At 45.2% G+C, this 23,913-nt stretch overlaps 1 protein-coding gene across 1 annotated transcript in view; it reads right to left on the bottom strand.

Moving 5' to 3' along the window:
• CHST13 (carbohydrate sulfotransferase 13) overlaps positions 1-20,715 on the bottom strand; it is a 60,261-nt gene extending 39,546 nt beyond the window's left edge. The window contains exon 1 of the mRNA XM_044451372.1: positions 20,485-20,715. Coding sequence (XP_044307307.1) covers positions 20,485-20,578 — 94 coding nt within the window. The 5' untranslated portion in view covers positions 20,579-20,715. The remainder of the gene's footprint in view (positions 1-20,484) is intronic.
• Between the last annotated feature and the right edge of the window lie 3,198 nt (positions 20,716-23,913).

Below are 23,913 nucleotides of genomic sequence, written 5' to 3'. Positions count from 1 at the left end.
TCAAAAAGTAATATTTAAAAGCAATGAGTGAAGTAAAAGTCAATCTACCATTTCCAAATTTGTCTTATCTGAGCATAATCCAAGGTGTCTCATTATTCTCAATACAAAGAAAGGAACTAATAAATACACCATTCCACTTTTTCTTGAAATGAAAGAACCCACTTACTTTTTTTTTTAAAAAGCGAACAGTTTGCAAAAAATAAAATAAAATTCCAAAGCACTTTAAGTGACATTTCCTGTTGCTCATTTTATCTTTTTCAGGTATCTGCACGTGTTCCAAGGTTCAAATGGAATTAGCAGAATCCTCTGACCATTAGTAACTTACCACTTGATCTTGACCCTCCGAGATGAATTAGCAAGCAAGCGTGAACTTCTCTAGTACCACAAAGACTTGTTTATATCATCTGGACAAACATATCATATTTTAAGTATCTTACATTAGGTGGGCAGAACTTCTTTGTCCAAGGGCTGAATTCCAGTTTGGAAAAGCACTGCAGGCCACTTGGCAGTGGAGGGCAGGCTGAAGGCAAAAGGCACAGGGCCAAGAAAACAACAAAATGCCAGCATTATCTCTCCTTCAGGAGATTTAGGGTAGACTCTGATGCTTATTTTGAGAAAAATAATGGCTGAGGATTGCTAAGAGTTGTAGACTTATTTCTGTGGAAGTATGCATAGGATAACTTAGTCCTTTAATCAAGAACTGGGAGGTGGACTGGAAGGCCTACCTGCCATCTCTTCACCTCTGCATGAAATAGCAACTCTTGTTTTTACCTTTGTAACACCATTTCGACTGTCAGGAGTGGCAGTGAAACTTCCTGTCCCTCATATTTGCTTGTACCTTAGAGGCTGGGACACTGCAAAACTAAATGCTTCTTTCCAGTGCCATCTTTATCTGGGTGTGAAAGAACAGTTTTGTAGTTCAGGTCCGACCTCAGCCTTTGTGATTGGCCACACCCACCATGGCAGTCATTCTGTGAAGGCCCATGAACTTCCTCAGCTTTCCAAAAGTGCCCACTGACTTGAAGTGGTTGCAAGCTCCAGCAGTAAGATAGGCACATGTTAACATTTGACATTATGTCTCTGTGGCTGAAGCCAACCAAATGCCTTCACACCACATTCTCATTACAGAACATAGGACTAATTCACACATCTCTGCAGTGACCCCCCCCCCTCAGCATTTGGAACTTGAAACATGCGAGGGGAGGCGACTGTTGTGTTCACACTCAAGCAGTATTTGTCTGCTTATGCCATGACATGCACTGACACCTCCACGTACATGGTCTCCAAGTACTGGATGTTGTGAATGCTCCTTTAATCTCCTTTTATCAGTTATGCACACATTTCCAACACACCCTCTCTCCCATCAGCGTCTATTCTGTAAAATGGGTAAAGTAGGCTGACCCCCCCCCCCAAATCTCCATTCTGAGCAGACTCGCTGAGAATTCTGTTGCAATTATTCAGGGGTAGCATTCTGCACCTGCACACAGTTGTAGAACCCTCTTCTAGTTTGACCCACACATACACTGGTGCACGATGTGGGCACTGCCATGGTTATAAACTACTTGGGGACCCACATGGCTTGGGCTGGCTTTCAACAGAAAAATATTTTGTTGGCATGGTTCACACTGCCTCAAACTATGCAATCCGAGGACGGTGTTGTTATTTCCCTTCACTGAGTTTCATGTCTTCTGAGGGCTAAGGGCAATTTCCATTTTTTCCTGGGTATTTAGTAGGCAGAAAATAAGTCTTAGCAGCAGTTTTTATCCAAGGTCAAATGCGAGGTGTTATCAGTAAACGTCCTTCCTACCGTTAAACTTTTAAGTCTCATTTATTTCGAGGAGGAGACAAGCACATGTCGAACAGAGACAGCCTGACTAGATTACAAGGACAAGCAGAAGGCAGGGTAGGATCCCTTTGGGTGAGCTGCAGGACATCTCCAAGCATTTCTGAACTGCAGTAGCTGAACAACAGCAAGTAAACAGGAAAGGCTTTAAAAAAGAACAATCTGCCAACACAGCCCTGTGAAATATCGGTTCAGCCCAAAGGGGTGAGACTAAGAGCAGGTATGCGAGTAAGAGAGAGGAATCAGAAAGGGCAGGGAAGCTGAAGAAGCCAGAGCTGCTGTTGTCACGTAGACAGTTAAGGCTCTTGCCAACTTAGTCTAGGTAGAATTCCTATATGTTCGTGTTAGACAGGTGAATCCACTTAGTTAATGCGTATATGTGCAATTGAGTTGGTATTTTATTCCAGGGTTCTGAAGATTCTGTGGGTGGAGTTGATTCTTCTATGTTAATGGATACTCAAACCAGTTGAGGAAGATACCTTGGTTTTTCTTGTTTGAATTTGAATTCAAATTCAAAATTTTCCCTACAAAGAACCCTCCTCTCCATTTTATCTTATCGCAACCCTGTGAAGTAGGTTAGACTGAGAGTCCGTGACTGGACCAAAGTCATCCAGTGAGGGACTTTGAACTTTGCAATTCCATAAGCAACTTCCGTATAGTGCTGTTGCCAAGGCTTTTTGCTGGTGTTATAATTGGTCATGTTGTGTGTTATATAATTGTCAATGAGAAGTGATTTATTTTGTGAAATTTTCTTTGTAAAGTCCATTAGTAAATCACTAAGCAAACAAATACCCCATAGAACCTACAACTGTTACACCATGATCAGCCTTGTGCTAATGAGACTGCACCATGCACCAGAGGAACCCCAGAAGCTTCACAAGATGGAATTGGTGTGCCTAGATTAGCATTTCTATAACCCTATTCTAAATGCATTTCTTAGCCAGTATTTATTACCCATAAAAAGCTTGCTTATACACATAGAATCCAGGATGGCCTAGTGGTTAGAGTCTTGGACTCAGGAGATCCGTGTTCTACTTCCCACTGAGCTATGAACCTCACTAGGTGACTTTGGGCCAGTTAGGGACACTCAGTCTAACCTACCTCACAGTGTTGTGGTAGAATAAAATGGAGAGGATACAGGATATAATAAATAAAAAAATAAAATGGCCTTTGACCACTCTACTGGCCACTTTGAGAATTCTGAATGCAATCCCTCATGTACACTATTGCAGATGCAGATTTCTATCTGTATATATAGTGTGTGGTTCATGGGCTGCCATAAGCAGCGGATTCTCCAGATCCTTCCCTCACCGCCCCCCCCCCCCCTCCAATAATTTTGCCCCGGGTTTGGTTCAGTGTATTTTAAGGAGTGTTTGCAAAAAAAAAAAAAAAAAAAAAACCAAAAGAAAACAAAACGCAAAATAGACCCCCAAGTCCAAGCTCTGTTCACTCCTGCACATATTCTAGGAGAAAGTAGATCTATTTTGCTGTTTGCACATGGCTCTGATGACGTTCTGAAGAAAGATGGAAACGAAAGCAGTAATGTCAGGCCAGACTGAGAAAACATACTTCTGTCAAGGTACACTGCAACTACACGAAACAAAAAAGAAGTGTCCTCAGTTGAACTTGCACTAGAACCAAAATAAAAATCAGAATGTTTTGTGTCACTTAATTCAAAGTTAATTCGAAATAAAACTTTGAGTGGAATGTTTCAAAGACCCTGCTGAAATCCAACTTTTCCTCCCCACACAATGCAAAAAACTGTACTATAACTTATTTAAGAATTCACATTGGGTGTTTATCAAAATATCCCTGAAACAGCAACTTGTACAAGCCAGTATTCCAGACCAAGGTAGGAATGTGGGGCAAAGATTCAGGGCTCTGCTGCCCAGGGGTCCTGAAATGACCCCCAAGAGAGCAGCAAGTGAAGGGGAGTGGCAAACAAGCTGCTATCATGACACCCAACATATTGGAATAATCACCCTTTTGTTGAAGAGATCATACCTAATTTAAAGCCAACATAAGAAAATTAACACCTACAAGTCTACTTTTTGTGAGGGGACCACCTGCCTTCTACCCACTGCTGGAAAGAACTTCTCAGAAACGTCATTCAGCCCTTGGTTGGTGCCTCAATCTGGGAGAGTTTCAACTGCCCTGACCGACATTATTTTCACTGAGGTATTACGTGAAAACATGCGTGCACTTACTAAGGCTTTAACAAAAGCACTGGATGCCTTTTATTGGAACAATGCTTCCACTAACTGCTTTTTGCCCTTTGAACAGCTTCTCCTGATAGATGCGCGAAGAGGTGATGCATTGTACATCATACTCTCTGCTGGCAGCTAAAATTTGCTTCCAAGCTGGAAAATGGATCACATCTCATAGCATCTTCCACCACACCCGAGGGCAGCAGGCGAGCCTGAGGCCTGGATGCCAGGAAGGTTGCATATCGCACACAACTCTGTCCTCCAAGACCTTTCTGCTGTTCCCTGCTCTCCAGCACCTGCTATCGAAGCAGCTATCTCATTCTGCTGGCTCTGGGAGACATGTAGAGATTTATTTACTTTTATTTATTTATTAGGATATTTTTCTCCCATCCATTACGGTTCATCTCTGGATGGCTTACAATATAAAACACCTAATAAATGCATCAATCAACAACAAAATAACACACAGCTGAGGATATCAATAAAATCATAATTAAAATATTTAAACCTTAAAATATTGGGTAAATAAAAAGGTCTTGACCCAGCACCAAAAAGCACATAACACTGGTGCCAGGCGAACCTCTCTGGGGAGCACATTCCACAGCGATGGGCTTCAGAGGAAGGCTTCCAGTGATCAGGCAGGCTCTTGCAAGAGAGGGTGGTCTTTTAATAGGGCAATCCTATCCAGTCTACTCTGAAATAAAATTCATTGAGTTCAGTGGGGCTTACTCCCAAAAAGTGGCTGCAGGATAGCAGCGTAACTCTCCTACCAGTATTCTACTGCTTTGCACGTATACAACACCAAGGCATGCTGGCTGAGAGAATGTATCTCGGATGATTGATACTTAAGAAATGCTGAAAATGTACTGTTTGGTTCTCTTTTGTAGTCCCGTAATTGGATTTTGCTGGGCAGAAAAACTGGAGAAACGTCATAGGCGTGGGCAGCACAACATGTCTGGTGATGACAGACAATACTAAGTGTGAAAAGTCTGGTCCATATCAGAATTAATGGGGCTCTGAGCACTTGCTCTGAACTTGACCCCTCAAAAATCCTAACTAAATCAGACAGTTTCCTTATTTTAATCCTATTCAAAGGGATTAAGGAAGAACAACATTAAAAGCAGTCTGTGTTACACAATAAAAAGGGTGACTGAGCAGGAAAACTGAGCTGCCACTTTGTATTTTCTAATGGCTTGGAAACTCCATGCCAGGTAGACATCTCAGTAGGGTAGAGAGGGCAAAAAATAGGAAATTCCAGCTGTTTTTTCATTTGTATGCCCCATTTGGAAACATTTTGTTTTGGTTTGTTATGGCTGGTTATAGGCCACAATCCATAAGAGAGACGGGCTCCTTTGAGGTGCTTAAGCACAACTAAGTCTGCGTTAAGTGCATCTAAGGAAGCAATCCTGTCCATGATTAGCCAGAAGTCCTCCAGCTCCCAGCTTTCCAGCTCCAGTTCAGATGCTGGCCAGGGCATGCTGGGAGTTTGAGGACTTTTTCTGCTGAAACATGTGCTAGATTGCACCCTAACTCTGTCTTAAAATAAAGTTTGACCATGGGTGTGTAAAGGAGCTATAGAGCACTTCTGTACACAAAGCTGTTAATGTGCTGTTATTTACTTTTGCTTTTGTATCAGAATGGAGACCTGAGCACTAGCTTTTTCTTTACAGCTTTCAGCTGCTTAACCTCTAGGTGGCCATGGATACGAGTATAGCACCAATACACAAGTGAAAATGTCCTTTGCTTTCACAATTAAAAACACAATTAAAAAAAGCCCACTTTAAAAACAGAACTGAAACCGAAGGGACAGAACATTGCCTAAAGAAACTTTAAGGAACCATGAACAGGAAATGAGGAACGGATGCTAAATGTCTCATGAAGAAAGGCCCCCAACGCAATGGCAAAATACCCCAAAGATTAGAAACTGAAGCAGAAAAATGTACCCTAAAATATTTGGTATTTTTCTGTTCATGATTTCTTCAAGCTGGCCTACCATCCATTTGCAGAGCATTTTGATTAACCCAGTTCAGTTCTACTGAAGTCCAGCTGTTTCTTTCTCATTTCCCTTCCACTTTTAGTTAACAAGAATAAGAATCTGAATTAATGGTTTGCTACAGGGACCCAAAATGCACCACCAAACCCTACTGGCTCCTTCCCCTTCCACCACACTGCTCCATGTGCCCAGCAACATCTCCTTTACTAGCTGATCAGATGCCTTGTCTTACTTTAAGTTAAAGAGGCACTTCTATAAAGCCATTTTTCCTGAACAAATCAGAAATTGCTGGCAGCTGTGGGCTAGGAAAGCTTTGTAAACATTTTCTGGGTGGTTTCTATGTAAACAAGCATAGGACAGGGCCCTAAAACACCCAGACATACAGTCAGAGATAGTCTATTCCTTTCACCCTGACATGCTAAAACTTCACTTGCAGGAAGATCTTTATGAAGAAAGTTAAAAAGGGGAAAAATATTTGCAATCTAAAATGTGCAACACATTCTGCCTCCTCATTCTGCTACGTGTGTCAAATCCTGGGCCTTTTAAGCCTGTAAGTAGTGGCATCAGAGCAGCGCTACTAAACCCGACTCATAAAGGGTTTTTCATACCTGAGCTCCTCTACTTATTTGTCCACTTGGCTTACGTCTAAACACTGAGTTCTCAGTGTGTCTGGGCACTATACTTCAAATGCAAGCTTGCATGCATAATAGAATGTCCCTCTATAAATAATTATAACAACAACATTTGTGTGAACACAGAAAATTAGTATATGGAGAACAGATTTATGCTGCAGCCTTTCCCCTTGAGATCTATACTTTCTATGAGCAAGGATAGTTTTCTGTATGGAGAAATAGTCATATGAGCCCACCCCCCCACACAAGCTGAAGTGGTACAGTCCAGACAAAAACTGGTGGCTTCCCTAAGAACTAAACCTGTGGCAGGGTTCCAAAGCATCAGTACCAGTTACTTGAATGTCTGCACACCTGGCCCCAAAAGGGAGTCCTAAAGAAGTGTGCAGAGCCAGTATTTGTGATGGCAGTGCTCAAAATCATTTTTCATTTTTACTCATTGTGGGATATGTCTGTAAACCTCTAGCCAAATGGACTGAAAAAAGGCGGTGAGAGGGAGATATAGCATTTGAAGGTTTAACCTGATATAAATCATGCAATGAAAAATCCAGACACCCATAACAAACATTTGCCAAGTTCCACAACAGAAGATGCAAGACCAGACCAAATATAACCCACTTAACTGAGCCTAGATTATGTCATCTTTGCTCGCAGCAGGGATAGGTGATGGACCACCAGGCACAGACATTAAAGAACTTGTTTTCATTTTGCTCACCTAGCAATAACTTTTGCAGAAGGAGAAAAAAAAACCTTTGGAAAAAAACCCCTGCCCCACAATAAGGAGCTGGTTTGCATTTCTCAGTCCATCCTGTGCTTTTCAAAGGCTTCATCCTATCTGCAGAGCCAACTCGCAATTTTCTGAAGATGAGTCCCCCACCCTGGGTGCCCAAAATGCCTCTTGGCTCTGGATGGGATCAGCAGCACATGGAGAGAACGATGGCGTAAGTTCAACATGAATTAGGCTGAGGTATGATGGGTTCACCTGCCAGCAGGTTTCCCTGTTCAATGTCCACATCAAAACCACACCTCTTGGAAGAGTAATACTAAGGGCAGCTACAAATGTGGAGAATGCATTGCTGAGCTACCTGTCATGAAGAAAAACAATGGGATTGGCACTGGGAGAACAAGAAAGGATTACTGCTTGGATGCAGGTGGTTGTGAGAACTCTGCATAAAAAAGAGGCCCAGAGCCCAAATCCAACCCTCTGGGGGTCCCAATCCAGCCCTCTGCAGGTCCCAGGAACCTTGTACCCTGGGCCCTTCTCCCATTCTTCCATCCAAAAATGCTTCAGTGGTTTCTACAGCATCTAAAAGGTCTCCTAGGCTGTTACTCACTACAGGAACTTTAGGCTTAAAAACGCTGGCATCATTGGTGTTTTGATCCGGCATCTTTTCTCTTTGCCCTGCCTGCTACTGGCGTGTGGCTCCCAAGAGCTCCTCTGAAATGAAATTTGCCCCAAGGGAGAAAGAGGTTCTGCACTTCTGCCTTAAAAATGCCTCCTATCACAAAATACTATTCATTGTATACTCACCCAGTGCTCCAAGCAGCAAGATGCAGGCGGCACCCAGCCGCATGCTTTCCCCAGAGTAAGCATGACCACCTGCCCGCCCCCAGACTGTTTCACATTACTGCATTTGTGCATCACCAAATTAGCTCCAGGAGCTCCTGACATCACACAAGAGGGAGAAACAGATTTTCTTGGAGGAGGTTTTGCTCACAGATCGGTGTTCCTCCAAGAGCTTAGCATGCCTGGTCAGCTTGTTTCTAGCTGAGTTGCCAACCCCACATCTGGAACTGATAAAACTCCAGTCCATGATACAGCAACCAGATTATGGAGGAACAAAGATACAGCATATCTGTTCTCAATCTTTCCTGCATATTCTCACTCCCTTTTGCTTGAGCAAGTGACAAATAGTTTACTGTACTTGAAGCAAAGATGAGATGACTTCTTAACAACGGCTAAGCAGTATGACTGTGGCTTCTTCTTCTCCCCAAGGCACTCTGGGAACTATACCTTTCTTATGTGCTATGTGAGGGGAAAGGGCTAGGGAGTGTGGGGAAAAAAGCATTCAGTATCCTTGCCAAACTACAATTCCCAAGATCCTTTGGGGAAGCCATAAAACTTTAAAATAGCCCTTTAAAAGGCTTTTTCTTCTCTCTGCATTTATTATGACAATACAAAGATAGGTAGACAGAAAGACAAGACAGACAGATACACTTAACGACTTCCATAACCTCTCAGGCATCTGACAAAGAGACATTTGGCTTATGAAAGCATATGCTGGAGTAGATTTGATAGTCTTTAAGTGCCCCAAGATTCTCTGCTGAACTTGTTATATAAGGCTTCAAGGCTAATCATGGGGAATATGACATTTAGGCTGGTATGAAACTAATAAAAATTTTGTAATACAGAAATGCATCAGTGTGCCAATCCACACCAGTTGCTGGGCAGGACGGTGCTGTTGCATTCATGTCCTGCCTGTGGGTTTCCTGTGGGGAGCTGGTTAGCCACTGTGTAAACAGAACATTGGACAAGATGGACCTTGATCTGATCCAGCAAGGATCTTAGTCTGCTTACATAATTGCTCATGGATGCATGCAGGAAAAAGCAGGTATAAACCCATAGGATGTACTGAACTTTACAGAAAATATTTATCTTTGACCCCACCTTAGTTCTTTGGGTTTTCAGGACTCATACTTTTGCCCCATGGGAAGAGGATGACAATTGTGGATTGTTTGCTCTGCTTACTGATCTAAAATTAAATGCTCCATGAGAGCCAGTATTATGCATGCTCAGGGGCACTATATATCTTAATGGAGAGGCATTGTACTTACAAAGGCAGTGCCTTTTGCCACTTTGCCTCAGGCAACACAAAGTCTTGGCTTGCCCTGACCTGGCTCCACAACTCAAGACAAGTGGAACAAAGAGGAGGAGGAGCTGCTGCAACAGCACAGATTTCCCCCAAGCAGAAGGCTATCTCCAGCCCCTGGTCCATCCGTCCCAGATGGCTGTCCAGGGTTTCAGGCGGATCCTTTCCTAGACCTGCCTAGAAATGCCAGGGGTTGAACACTGGGCTTTCTGCACACAAAGCAGGGGTTCTGCCCCTAAGCTACAACCCTTCTTCTCTTCAAAGAAGTAGCAGTTCTTAAGAACAGCCTCAGAGGGAGAGGCAGTGTGGTACAGCCCAACCTACCTCACAAGTTTGTTGTTGAGGGGATAAGATTGAGAGCAAGAGGAGAATTATATAAGCCACTTTGAATTCATAAGAAAAAAGTGGGATATAAATCTAATAAATAAATAAATTACCCAGCAGGGAGCAACCAGCAGCTGCTGAAGCCAAGAAAATACTGAGGGCAGATGGAGCTTCTTGGGATGGTATTTGGAAATATGGCTGCAGCAACTGAGGTGCCACTCTACCTTTCTGTGCATTTTTCCAAAGCTGAATAACCTGGGCTGATTTAGTTAGGTAAATTGGCAGCAGTCAGAAATGCAAAGGAAGGACCTAATCAATGGATAAAGAAGATTTCTGTACATCCTCAACCCTCTTCTAAATTCTGGCTGGCTGGCTCACAAGGCTCTCCAAGTCAGAGATGCAAAAATTATTAAAAGAGGGGAAGCTTTAATCCAGCCAAACATGGCAACAAAACAACACAGTTCTAACAGCCATAGCCAATGGAACATGTCAAGAGAGAAAAACGCACAAGGAAAAGCAAACCAGTTTGCTAGCTTCAATATTTGCAATGCTAAAATAGAAAGACTAACAGAAAACTAAGGGCCTGTGCCAAGTGATCTTCCAAGCGAACTCTAATTAAAAAGTTGCTTCTGCCTTTATATTCTGATAGGCAGAACAACAAGGTGGCGGCGCGGGGAGGAGGGGAGAGTATAAATTCTGGGCTGTGCAAGAGCTTCGGGGCCAGCAGGTTTCACACTGCCCACTGCCCAGCTCCACCAGCTTACTCTCATAACTCAAACTACTTTAACTTTCTCCCTGCCGTGAACAGCAAGTTTTAACGGAGCTTTCCCGAGTTTTATGATATCAACAGCCCACACTTCTTCAGAAGCTACTATAAATGGAGAAGGAAATCAGCTAGAGCGCAGAGCCAGCTTAATACTTTTTGCTGACTGACAAACGCAAGACGGCGTCCCCACCCAAAAGCTGACAGGCCTGGCAGGTGAATCCATCTTTGATGCTGGCAATGGGGCAGCATCCTTCACTGTGCTTGAAGGCAGCGGGCTAGTTTTGGGGTGCCCCGCAGGCCACGTGGGTCACTTATCTTTCCTTTAATACTTTGCTGCCATCTCTGAGATGCTGCCACCTGAGGGAACGGCCTCATTCTGACAAATGGCAGGGCTGGTCCTGCTAAGGCAAATACAGGAAGGATTCTGCCAACACCTCCGTTCCTTTCAGGGGAAGAGGCAGTTAAAGATCCCTTGGCTTAATCTGCATGTAAGAAAATGGCTGAAGCTGAATTGGGAAAGAGTCTTGTGGACTGTTTAGGGCTAGATGGAGCCCCAGGCCACACAGCAGCCCTATAGTTGCCCTTCCTCTAATTCTGGCACACTTTGTAAAGAGTCCAGTTGTTCCTTAATTTACATTAAGACTCACCAAGTAATAGAAACAGCTGTTGTGGTTTGGTTAGAATAATGGCTATAACCAACCAAATTCATTGCCAGCAAGAACTCTGGAATCGTAGTGCATAGAGATGACGATCAGAGTGACTCTGTCCTTGTTTCTCCCAGAAAAAGAGAGAGATGAAATCTGCTTTGCAGGGCAGGCTGTGGTGGGGAATGAAAGCTTTTAGATTTTGCAGGGCAGTTCCACTTTTCCCCTACAGAAACGTTCTGTACAGGATGAAAAACTATTTTGTCCAATGGAAAGTGATCAATTGAGCAGTTGCAGCTGAAAACAGAAAAGAGATGTCATGAGAGAAACTGAACCTTTTATTCCAGAAGTAAGTTATAATGAATTCACCAGAGCTTGTGCCACAGTCAGTGTGACAGAATTGGAAGCCTGGCATACAGGAGTCAAATGCTCATTCGGTTTGACCTAGCAACAAAAATCCTGTCTCAGTTCCAGAAACTGTACTTGGGTTGCCATCCAGTGATCCATATACTCAAGTTCTTGTCCATTAGGAGACTGGCGCACCTGAGGCAAGATGGCCTAGGAGATACACCCTCCCCCTCGCTTCCAAGTGCTCTTCTTTCTCCCTCCAGCATACCGAATACTTCCAAGTTCATTTACTGTCTCCATTAGGTTTCTCTGAATGATTGATGAGAGCACTCCTGAGAAGGCTGGAAATGTTCACAGATCTGCAAGAGCTGAAATATGGCACATTTATTGTGCAGAATAATTTGATATAATGTTCTTTGTGTAAATTTTGCTATGGATATCATCCTAAAACATCAACTGAAATGGGGATTAACTGGTGTGCTTTGAAGACTGGAAACTGACAGCTATAACTTGACCTCCACCAGTGCGTGGTTGAAAAAAAAATCCAACAATGTCATTTGTATCATTAGATTAAATCTCTCTCTCTCTCTCTCTCTCTTCTCCACAAGATTGATAGTTATATGATGCATCATCTCCCATTTATGTCAAGATGGGGGAAAATCAGTTTGAGAAAATAAACATTCCTTTCAGAGGTTCTGAACAAGGCATGTTTTATACTCCGCAGCAGGAAGGAGAACCAGTGGTTTGCGACCCTTTCCCATAGCAGTTATGGCTTGAAAAAATACCTCCCATTGGAGCCAAACCTAATTGCAGCACAGAGGGCTCTTTGGGTGGGTCACAGCTGGGGAGGGAAGGGTGAACCTTCTTCACAAGCTGCAATACCCCCGGGAAAATTATCCCCCCCATGTGGCAATTACTTTTGCTGTTGTTAAAGCATGTGCTTGGCTTCAAAGGGGGCTTTCTTCTCAACCCAGCTGTCGCCTGGGTGGGGGCAGTGTCAAGATCTTCATGTGGGCGGCTTTGATCCCATCTGCTACTGGCATGTACCCCCGCAGGTAGATACTTCCTTACATGCCATCAAGTCATCTCCTTCTTATGATGACCCTCTGAAAGAACGTCCTGCAAAATGTCTTGTCATCTCCTTCTAGCTGTATTTCGCATCTGAAAATTGCCCTGTGAGGAGCTTGGGCAACTGCCAGTTACGGTCACTCACTATCTTTTAAAGGCAGATCTCTCCACCAAAAATCTCAGAGGGCACGACGATGAAGATCAACATCATACTCAGCCAGTAATAATAGAACCCTGACATCTACTAAGGGAGATTTTGGGAGGGCCACAAGACATTGCCTGTATCATCTTCTTCCCCATCCAACAGGAGACTTATGTCTCGCAATGAGACTGCTAATACAGAAGAGAGAATGAACCTTAGCCACACTGCACAGACTGCAGTAAGAAAGGCCAAAGGTATTCGAAGTTGCATCTCCTCATGCGCTGCAGGTCCCTGGAAAATGCAGAGGGTGGGGAAAGGCAAGGAAGAAGTGAACACCCACAAGAGACACTGCAGAGCAGCCTTCTTCAACCTGGTGCCCTCCTGATATCTTGGATTACAACACCCATCTGCAGCCAGCATAGGCATGATGCTGTAGTCCAAGATACCTGGTTGGGAAAAGCTGCACTAGAGGCATCGCCATGGCTCGTTTTGCTGCATGTGAGCCATGAATTTTGGAACCTCAAGCTTGTTGCAAAGACAAACTATCTATACAGTTTCAGAGCAGTTTCTGACTCCTGCTTCCCCTTCAAATTTCTCCTCTCAAGAGACAAAGGAGGTCTTTACTATCATGACGCCAGCCATGTGTGCACAACTGGTGAGCAGGAGGGGAGGTGCTGTAAAATGGTTTAGGAAACACTGGATCACCCTGATGCTCTCATTAGCCTAAATCAAAATATTTGATTCAAGCAGAAGATAACGATTTTTAAAATGACTATGACTATTAAATACAGCAGCTTCTCTGTGCTATTGGAACAGAAATGAAGGTTAGACCCGCCCCCCTCCCCCCCCAGGTTGTGTTCCTAACCCAGGATTCCTCTTGAACACATGAAAGGTCATTCTGGGGATGAGGGCAAATACAGAAATGGACACATCCTGCAATGTACTGAAGATCCCTAAATGAAGGATATCCTGGTGAAATGAGTTTGCTCAAATTATTCTGCTTTGTAACCCACCAAGAAGCATGCAACTGAGCTAAATACATTTGTTTTTCCATCCTGTATCAAGGGAACATAAGAAAAGCTATGCTGGATGAGACCAAAGCCAACTCTAGTCAAGCCTTCCATTTCCAAAGCGGTCAACCCAGTGTCTAGGAGATGCCCACACACGGGATGTTAAGGGGAAGACTACCTCTGACAACAGAGGCAGCACACAACCAACAAGGCTAGAGGCCACCAACAGCCTTCTCCCCCACGAACTTGTCTGATCTTCTTTTAAAGCCCTCTGAACTGGTGGCCACCACCACATCTCATGCCACAGTTAACTATGAGCACTTCTTTTATATGCCCTGAAAATCTCACTAGTCAGTTTCACTGGCAACAACAGAAAATGGGAAAGATTAGTTGTCACTGAAGGATAAATTCTTCTCCCCAAATTTTTCTTTCTTAAGCTTATCTTTTAAATAAATTTGCCTTTAAAAGTGGGCCTGATATTTGAACTGTACAGCCCTGGTGAGTACAAAGAACTGAAATGGAGATTTCTCTCTTTTCTCCAGTGCTCAATCATAGCCCAGCATTTCACCACAACATTACACAGGCCTTCATACTCCAGAAGTAACATAGGGAAAGCCATGCTGGATCAGACCAAAGTCCATCTAGTCCAGCACTCTGTGCACAGAGTAGCAGACCAGCTGCCCGCAGGATCCCTCAAGCAGGATGGGGGCAAGACCTCCTCCTGCCCAGCCCCTCAGCAACTGGCGTGAGCAGGGACCCCAACTCTGGTGAAGGAGGGAGCACATGGCCAGCAGGGCTAGTAGCCACCGAGAGCCTCCTCCATCACAAATCTGTCCAATCCCTTTCTGAAGCCATCCAGATTGGGGGCCATCACCACTTTCTGTGGCAGTGAATTCCATAGTTTAACTATACACTTTGTGAAGGAGGGCTTCCTTTTTATCTGTCCTGAACCTCCCACCAATCAGCCTCATGAGATGACTCTGTGCTCAAGCAGTGTGGAAAAGGGAGAAAAAATTCTTCACTTTTTCCGCATCATGCATTATTTTAAACACCACCATCATGTCTCCCCTTACTTGCCTTTATCTAAGCTGAACAGTCCCAGTTGCCATAGCTGCTCCTCGCAGGAGAGCTGCCGCTGCCCCCAGTCATTTTCTTCGCCCTTCTCTGTACTTTTTCCAACCTCAAATGACCTTTTTCAGGTAAGGTGACCAGAACTGAACACAGTATTCCAGGTGTGATCAAACCAAAGATTTGCATAAGGAAAGTGAGATTTTGGCAGTTCCATTTTCTATTCTGTTCCTAATTATGCCGATCATGGAGTTTGCCTTCCTTGGAGCACCTGAGCACTGGGCCAATATTTTCATTGATTTCCATTACAAATTAGTGAAAGCTGATTTAGAGCATTTTTGACCCAAGTTTAGCCAAAATGGCTCCCAAAGATCTTACTGGCCTGTTAAACCATTCAGCATCTCAACTCCCCAAATACATTAGATTAATTTTGGTCCATTGGTTGTCTAAAAGTAAAAAGATCAACTCTCTTCTAGTTGAGTAAGGTACTTTACTCGGCCAGCTGGGAGAAACATCTTTCTTACTACAGGTATCTGTGCAAACAGCAACTGACATTTTGAATTAACCTTTGCAAATGAACGGTATTTTCAAAAAGCCTTTTCCAAAAAAGATTCAGTTCTAGATGAATACCACGCTTACATCAGTGTCTGCACAGCTAACTTAGAAGCCGAGATGATTTCAAAATCAGAACTGAAAATGAGAAGTCATCTCTGGACCTAGCTCGCTTACAGGAAATGGGCAGGTCCTGCAGCAGATCTGCACTCTTGAACTTTTTTCTTGGTGCTAACAGAATTGAAAAAAACCGTGTGAATTTGAAAGTCAGTCAGTCACATCTCGATTTTAAGAGGACAACAGGCCAGAATCAGGCCAGAGGCCGGGAGTGGAAAGGAACAGCAATATAAAGGTGTGTGGGGGACAGAAAAGGCAACGTGAAGGGGATAGGAAGAGAGAGAAAGAAGCCTATAGACAGGGAAGGAAGCAAGCAACATGGAGAGCAGCTGGAGAAAAGACGGATGGAGTAGAGAAAGAGTCAAGGGGAAGCTTCTGTGAGGACAGAAGAAGAATGGGTAGGCCAGGAAGGAGCTTTTCGATTTTGCCCTCCCTTCGCACCTCCAGCCTTGCGATTTCTCTCCTGCCACCACCTCCAGGTGCCTGTGGCAGCCATCACCGGACTAGCCGCATGCCACAGAACAGCCCTTTTGTGCTGGTGCCCACTGGTCTGAATGGGGGGGGGGGGGCTGCTCTAGAGAGCCAGCTCTGACAGGGCGGTGCAGGTTGCTGCAGCATCCTCTCTTCCCTCTGATTTTTTCCAGAACTGTTTTATAGTCAGGCATGCTCATTTTATTTTTTAAAAAAACTTTTAAAGTATATTAGTATGAAATATAAATCTACACAAGCTTGGAGTCTCTTTAAGGTCAGGGTTGGTTTTGTGTGTGCATGTTTTGATTTTTTTCCCTTTGTTCTATCCCATCAGAACTGTTAAACAGTTGAAAAGTATGCAGTTGCGTGGTAGGTAGGAGAGAAATGTTAGTTGGGTATTTCAGAATGGAAGTGAGGCATGTGGCCATCTAATAACCATAAAACCCCATTAAACCATTATGTTCAAGGTCTAGAATTGTCTAGCTACACTACCATTTCACCTCTCCCAAATACAGATACTTTGGAAGAATATCCAGGCAAAAGTGCCTGCAGTTATTTTATTTATTTATTTTTAAGGAAAAAAGCATACAGGTATGTGAGGGGATGTCGCATGGAGGTGGGTAGAGACCTGTTCTCCCCTGCAGAGGAAGGCAGGACGCACTCCAACGGAGCAAAGCTCAGGGAGCCAAGGTTCCATTTGGATGCCAGGAAGCACTTCCTGACAGTTAGGACCCCGAGGGTGTGGAATGGGCTTCCACAGGAGGTGGTTGAGGCCCCATCGGTGCGGGTGTTCAAGGATAGGCTGGACGTCCACATGGTGGGCATGTCGTGAGCGGAGCCGGCTGGTGCCGGAGGACAGACTAGATGCCCCGGAGTCCCCTTTTGACTCGCTCTGTTTCTGTGTTTCTATGATGTGCATTAGATCTGTTTCAACCGCACCAATACAAATGTGTCAGCCTTTCTCTTCTTTCCCCTTCTGGTGGAAATGCATTTATTTGCACTAATATATAACCTAAATCTATTTCTGTTTAGTTAGAAGTTAAATCCCACTGGCAGCACTGGGACTCCCTGGTAAGCATATGCAAGAAACTACAAATGGTTTAAGTTTTGATCCAAATTCAAGGAGGTTGGGGCAAAGTCTTTTTGTTAACTTCAGTGGGTTCTGGATTGCTTTTCTCTTGCTGTTATTTCTCCACTAAGTGAATAAACTGTAGCTATTTCTTTTAAAAGATGTGACTGGAAAATGGAGATTCCAGTCTTCTCAGAGCTGTAGAACTCATCCACTAAATTTTATATGAAGCTTCCACAGTAAATTTGAATCACATATACCAGTCCTATAATGTCCTAGTCAAACTGTGGATTATACAGTTTCTTCTAGGACAGTAACATGGAAATGGCACCATTCGACCGTAGTGATCTGTATCATATGAAATATTAGTACATCGTTGAATCATAAAAACTGCACAAGCACAGTTCTCTAGAAATGGGACGCAACATACTTATGACTATATTAATTGAAAACAGGTATCAAAGCTTTGATTCTTTTACCCCTGGCATCATTTGGTTGTACAGATGAAAATATTAATGCAATTAATTGGTAGACTGATCTGTTAGCTCACTGACCACAGAACTGGAATAAGTTTTTAATTAAAGTAGAATTGTGTTCACAGCTGGTAGCTTTGTTGTTAAGGCTCTGCATTTCTTGAGTCATGACCTCCCAGGGAAAAAAAAATCCGTTTGCCAGGCAAGAGCAATTGCTGTCTTCAGAAAATAGACTGCTGCCCTTAACTACTGTACACATCAGGGCAGTTAAACTGTAGGGCACATGTAGCTGGGAATGAGCTCTACTAAACATACTGGGACTTACTTCTGGGTGTAATTTACCAAAAGCCTTGCATCTCCGTTTATACACTCTGGTCTTCACACAGAAGGATGGAGAGAATGCAGTCCTTCACACTCACACACTTGCCAGGAAGAAAGCATCACTGATCACAGTAAGACTAACTCCTAAATTGGCATGCCTAAGATATGTGCTCAAGTCTCATGGAAATCAATAAAACAAATGCAGAGTTGAGAGTGTTTAAGTCCTACCAAACAGATATCTAAGGTTCTCTAGGCTGCACACGGAAGAAAAAGGAACAAATTGCAACTGTCATACTTGGTAAGAGATGTGAATTCTAAATTAATCTGCTGATATCAAAGGCCTCCATCCAGTCTGGGTCAAATGTGTGTGAAAGATGCTTCTTTGAATGCATTCCTAGCTCCTGAAGGGAGCAACCTTCCCCATTCAAGGAGAACCTCTGCCTGGGCCCCATCCTGAGATGTGAAGGATCTCAGATGCCTTCACATGTGCACTGCTGTGTCGACATGTGCGGCTCCCCACTAGTGAAAAGCAGCCCCATGATGTGCTATGCAGGCTGATGTGAGTGGACAGAAATAGCTCTGGGATGCCTCCTGGTGTGGGCAATAGACAGGGAGCTTCAGATTTCACCTAGGAGCCACCTGGAGGGCTCAATCTGATCCACAGTAGTCAGAAGCAGGCCCTGCTGTGCTGAATGGGAGCCACTCCCTGGGGGGGCCACTCCCTGGTAAGGGTGTGCCAGGCTTGGATCGGTGCTTCCTTAAAAATAAAACCTACATGGGGCCCAGTGGGCTTGGATCTGGAAGACTTCAGTGCCAGTTCTGCTTCTGCTGCAGTCCTCATTGTGTGACACTGATGCCTGTGAAAAAAATCCGCTTTCAAGTAAAGCTTTGTTTCCAGTGAGCCTATTTTGCATTTCACATCTCTCTGTAAAAATGTGCATTGATAAGATGAGTGATCTTAGCCAGAAAATATGTAATATTCTCAAGAGTTCCCCTGGGGCCATTTTGTTGGTTCAGCTTAAGAGGTTTTTTCTCAGCAAGTTGGTATTTGCTTGTCAAAGTTTTTCAAGTACCTGGACATTAAGATGCAATGGTGCATGCCAAGCTGGCTAACTGGGTGTCTCTGCAGGCAGAAGGCCCAGGATTCCACAGACCCATCCCTCTTACTTGAATTCCGTGGCATCAAAGGCTACATGGACTCAAGCTCTGATTCTCATCAGCCCTCTTGCAGGCAGTGTTGTGTAGTGGTCAGTGGGTGCAGGAGACTCAGGCTCAAGTCCCCACTTAGCCTTGAAGCTCACTGACTTTGGGCAAATCTTTCAGCCTAACCTATTAGTATTATTAAACTGCACTGATATCCCACCTTTTTTCCACTTGTGAGGAGCTCCAGGCAGCTTACACTGTCTTCCTCCATTCTATTTTATCCTCAGAACAACCACCTTGTGAGGTAGGTTAGGCTGAGAGTAACCAACCGTACAGGGTTGTTGTGAGGATAAACTAGAGAAAAGGAAAAGGTCCACTGAAGCCATTCTGGACTCCTTGCAAGAGGAAAAATGTGGGACATCATTGTAATAATAATGAATAAAATAAATAAATCCTTCAAGGGAAGACAAAGTAGGACAGGAGGGGGGACTTCCACAGTGACTCTCACTTTCTACAGCTGTTTGGCAGGCAAACCTGCCCAGAATTCTCTTCACAAATCTCCCATCCACAGGTAAAGAAACCGTGTATCAAAAATCCTGCCCAGATATTGACCGAACGTGACCAAACAAAAATTGCTGCTGTTTCAGGGCCCAACTGAGCCAAAGCTGACTTTTTTTTTTAAAATGCCCTATTGATTTCTTTGTGAAAGCTAAACCAGTTGCATAAAACTTTCCCACTAAATTTTATGGACTGCAAACTGCATAACTACCTGAAAATAGTCAAAGCATGATCCAGAAATTGTGATTTTAATCTACCTCGTGGTCCAGTCCTACATATGTTTTTATCAGGCGTCTCACTGAGCCTAAAGGGACTGAACATATGGAACACTGCTTGAATTATACTATTTTTATAAAACTTTTCAAAATAGACAAGTCACTTTAGAAGTTTCCTTTCAGAAAAGCGAGATGCATTAATTTCAAACAAAAAGAGAAGTCTGTATTTGCTAATCGCGATCCTCCGCTCTTCTTTCTCAGCAGCTCCTGAGAAGGGGTCCGTGCCCATGAAAGCTGTCGCCCCAGTAAGCGTGTGAGGCTTTAAGGTGACACAAGCCGTGGCGTGGTCTAAACTAGCCCGTTTCAAAGAGAAACAGAAGCATTTGAGGGAGAGGGCTGTTTGCTTGGGGCGGGGGGAGCCGCCTTCTTAAGCCTCGGTGTAGCAAACGCCAGCGAAAAGCGTGCCTTGGGGCACCTTGCAAAGCACAAGGCGGCCGCCGCCGAAGCGGCTCGGAAGCCCTCGCACTCAATGAAACAAAAAGTTTAGCAAGAAGCGGAAAGAAGACTCGAAGGCGCAGCCTTTGAGCCCCCAATCTGAACCGTGCCGGTTAATGAGCAAGGGAAGGAGGGCTGCGGGGTGAACATTAACTCACCTGGGTTCAGGCTGCTCTGGAAATAGAAGAACACCAAGAGCAGGGAGCCCAGGCCAGCGGCCAGGACCATCCGGTGCACCCTGCATTTCCTCATGCTCTCTCCTAGCAGGCATCCCCGGCGGCAGGCACGGCAAGGGCGTTTGCGGGGCTCGTAAGGGAGCCGCTGCCGCCAGTCATGGCCCGGCTTGCGCTGCGGGCGCGGCGAGGCAAGTCCGGCCGCCTCGGCTTGGGCTGCTCCTAAACGCGTGAGGAGCGCAGCGGCGGCGGCGGCAAATTTCCTTCTCTCCTCCCCCGGCCTCCGCCTCCGAGGGGCGGCAAAGGAAAACTCTGCACAGGGCAGGGCCCACTAAAGCGGCGGGCCGGGGAAGGAGCGCGCGCCGCGGGAAAAGGTGCCCCCTGGCGAGCGCCTCCTCCGGCCCGCTGCTGCTCGGAGGCTTTGCTCCGCGCAGGCTCCCCGAAGGGAACTGGCGGGGAGAGCCTGTTGCGCGCCTCCCCCCAGACTTCCTGCCCGTGGATCCGTCTGGCTGAAGTGGGGAGCCCGCCGCTCCCTCGGCGCGCTCAAAGCCACCTCGCTCGACCTCGTGTCTTGCAGCAGCTGCCTACTCTGCAGTTGTGCTGCGGGTTGGGTTTCATTTCGACGGCCGGCGTTTAGCCCGCGGATGTGTGTGTCTCAAGTTGTTAGCGCCTCTGAGCATGCGAAGAGTTCCTTGCATCACAACTTAATAACAAAGGCAGCCAATAGCCACGCACATGGGATTTGGCTTGGCGAAGAAAGCCGATCCTGTGGGAAAAGACCCGAGAGCTCCCGTATGTTTGCAGCTGCCCCTCAGTCACCTCCTCCCTTTACCAGCTTAAGCCATGTCTCCTCGCAAGTAAGCCCCACTACCCGCAACATAAGCACAGAAAGCTGCCTTATGGTACGCCAGAGCATTGGTCCATCTAGTATTTTCTGCACCAGCCTTTACCCGGTCCCATCCAGATGTTTTGGACTACAGCTCCCAGCATTCCTGGCCAGAGGCGATGCCAGCTGGGGCTGATGGAAGATGGAGCACAAAACAACTGGAGGGCACCAGGTTGCAAAAGGCTGGTCTGTTCTGTTTTCCACGATTTCAGAAAGGAGCCTTTCTCATTTCTACCCAGAGGTGTCAAAGATTGGACCTGGACCTTTGTGTGTATAAAGCTGGAGCTCTATTAGTGAATCAGAGCCCCTTCCCATTACATTCAATGATGCTGGCTTAAGTATGCCTGCCCTAGACAATGCAAACCTACAGCAGTCACTTTAGCAGAAAGTTCTATTTAATTAGGGATGCAGGTGGCGCGGTGGTTCCCAAGTAAGTAGGTATAGGATTAGCGACGGCAGCTGGACCTGCCATTGAAAGGTGGCGCCCTCTGGTGGCAGATGCAGTGGGAAATGGCCGCAGGGGACTGGAAGACAGCTGATGCCACACAGAGTCTGCCCTGTACCCCCCAAGCTAGCTTGCCACTGCTGCCCCATCATGACTGTTGAAGTATGATTCAACTACGAGTCTGACTGCCCACTGTACTTGGAATGTGGTGGTGGGAAGGTCTTGTTTCAAAAGGCAGTGCATCTAACTTCATAGGACAGTGCTATCACTTGGCTTTGCAAAGGATGAATAGCCATACAACACTTATTATAGAAACAGAGAACATAGAAACAGAGTCAGAAAGGGTCTCCTGGGCCATCTAGTCTGACCCCAGCTCCAGCCAGCTCCCCTCATGACATGCCTACCATGTGCATGTCCAGCCTATCCTTGAACACCCTCACTGATGGGGCTTCAACCACTTCCCATGGAAGCTCATTCCGTACCCTCGAGGTTCTAACTGTCAGGAAGTACTTCCTGGCATCCACCTTGAATCTTAGTTCCCTGAGCTTTGCTTCATTGGAACACTTCCTGCCCTCTTCTGCAGGGAAAAACCGGCCTCCACCCACCTCTGTGTGGCACCCCCTCATGTACCTGTACATTGCCAACAGATCCCCTCAGAGTCTCCTCTTCTCCAGACTGAAAAGACCCAGCTCCCCTCAGTCTCACCTCATATGGCTTTCTCTGCAATCCGGCCACCACCCTTGTGGCCCTACGTTGCACTGACTAACCTGGCTATATCCTTCGTGTAATGTGGAGCCCAGAACTGAACACAATACTCTAGTTGCAGGCACACCGGGGTCATATAGAATGGCAGTAATACCTCTCTCAATCTAGAAGCCACACTTCTGGCTACGCAACCAAGGGTGGCGTTCGCCCTCTTGACCACCGCATCACACTGCTGACTCATGTTTAACCTGCAGTCAACCAGTACCCCGAGGTCCCTTTCACAAGTGCTGCTCTCCAGCCACTTCTCTCCTAACCTGTACTTACGATGCCCATTTCCTATGCCCCAAGTGCAAGACCTTGCACTTATCCACACTGAATGCCATCCTGTGGTCCCTCACCCACTTCCATAGTCTGCCCAGATCCTTCTGGATCTGGAGTACCTGCTCCTCAGCTGTGGTCATCGCCCATTTTAGTATCATCTGCGAATCTGATCAGCAGACTGAGGAATCCCTTTTCCAGGTTATTGATGAAAAGATTGAACAGGATCGGTCCCAGGACAAAGCCGCTGGGGACCCTGCTCATCACCGGCCACCAGCCTGATGATTTCCCACTTACTAACAGAGCCACTTCATAATCGCTTCACATGGCATATGTAGTAACATACACCTATATTCAAGGTGAAAGCTGTTATAATTAAAGGCATCAGAAACAGAAAAGGTCTTAGTTTCCCATCTTCTGGGTCAATATAGACTGCACTTTATAAATGTAACATGCGGTAGTGAGATTGTTGAGACATCTGTTTAAACTGACTGATTCGCTCCTTGGGAAGAGTGGCTAAAGTATCAATCAAGATGTGGTTGATTGTAGTGTGTAGTGGCACTGAAATGGGCATGCTTGCTTACAACATTAAGGGAGACACTGAAATCGTTCTAGGGTGCGTCAAGGCTCTGCAATAGTCTTCCAGCGACTTTGGAGGGTCCAGCGCTGGGTCCTTGCCTTGGTTCTCCGCTTGGCTGGACATCAGTGGAATGGTTTAAAAACCATTTAAAAACATGTGGGGGTCAAAACCAAATGGTTGTGTTCCACTGGACATACTATGTATTTTGGCCTAAATAGTGTTTGAATCTTCTAAGACCTAAGGCAACTTTAGTGACCCTTCTTTCTGTTGCATCACTGCTGGACATGTAATGGGTACAGGCTCTTCCTGGTAACAAGTTCTGTTCCTGAGAAAATGGAAATTTGTCTTAACATCGAATTTGTATGTAAGTCAGATCATGAGTAGTTAGCCCTGCACATTTGGAGGGGTTACGGGTGCAGGACCCCCATGAAAGTGGAAAAACTGTGAATACGTATCTCTGAGGGGCTGCCTGTACTTGGC

Source organism: Varanus komodoensis, unplaced genomic scaffold, assembly GCF_004798865.1.
Source record: "Varanus komodoensis strain SLA01 unplaced genomic scaffold, ASM479886v1 scaffold6_2, whole genome shotgun sequence".
In the NCBI taxonomy this organism is placed as follows: domain Eukaryota; kingdom Metazoa; phylum Chordata; class Lepidosauria; order Squamata; family Varanidae; genus Varanus; species Varanus komodoensis.
Note: the sequence above shows the minus strand (reverse complement) of the source record. Positions and strands in the feature narration are given on the sequence as shown.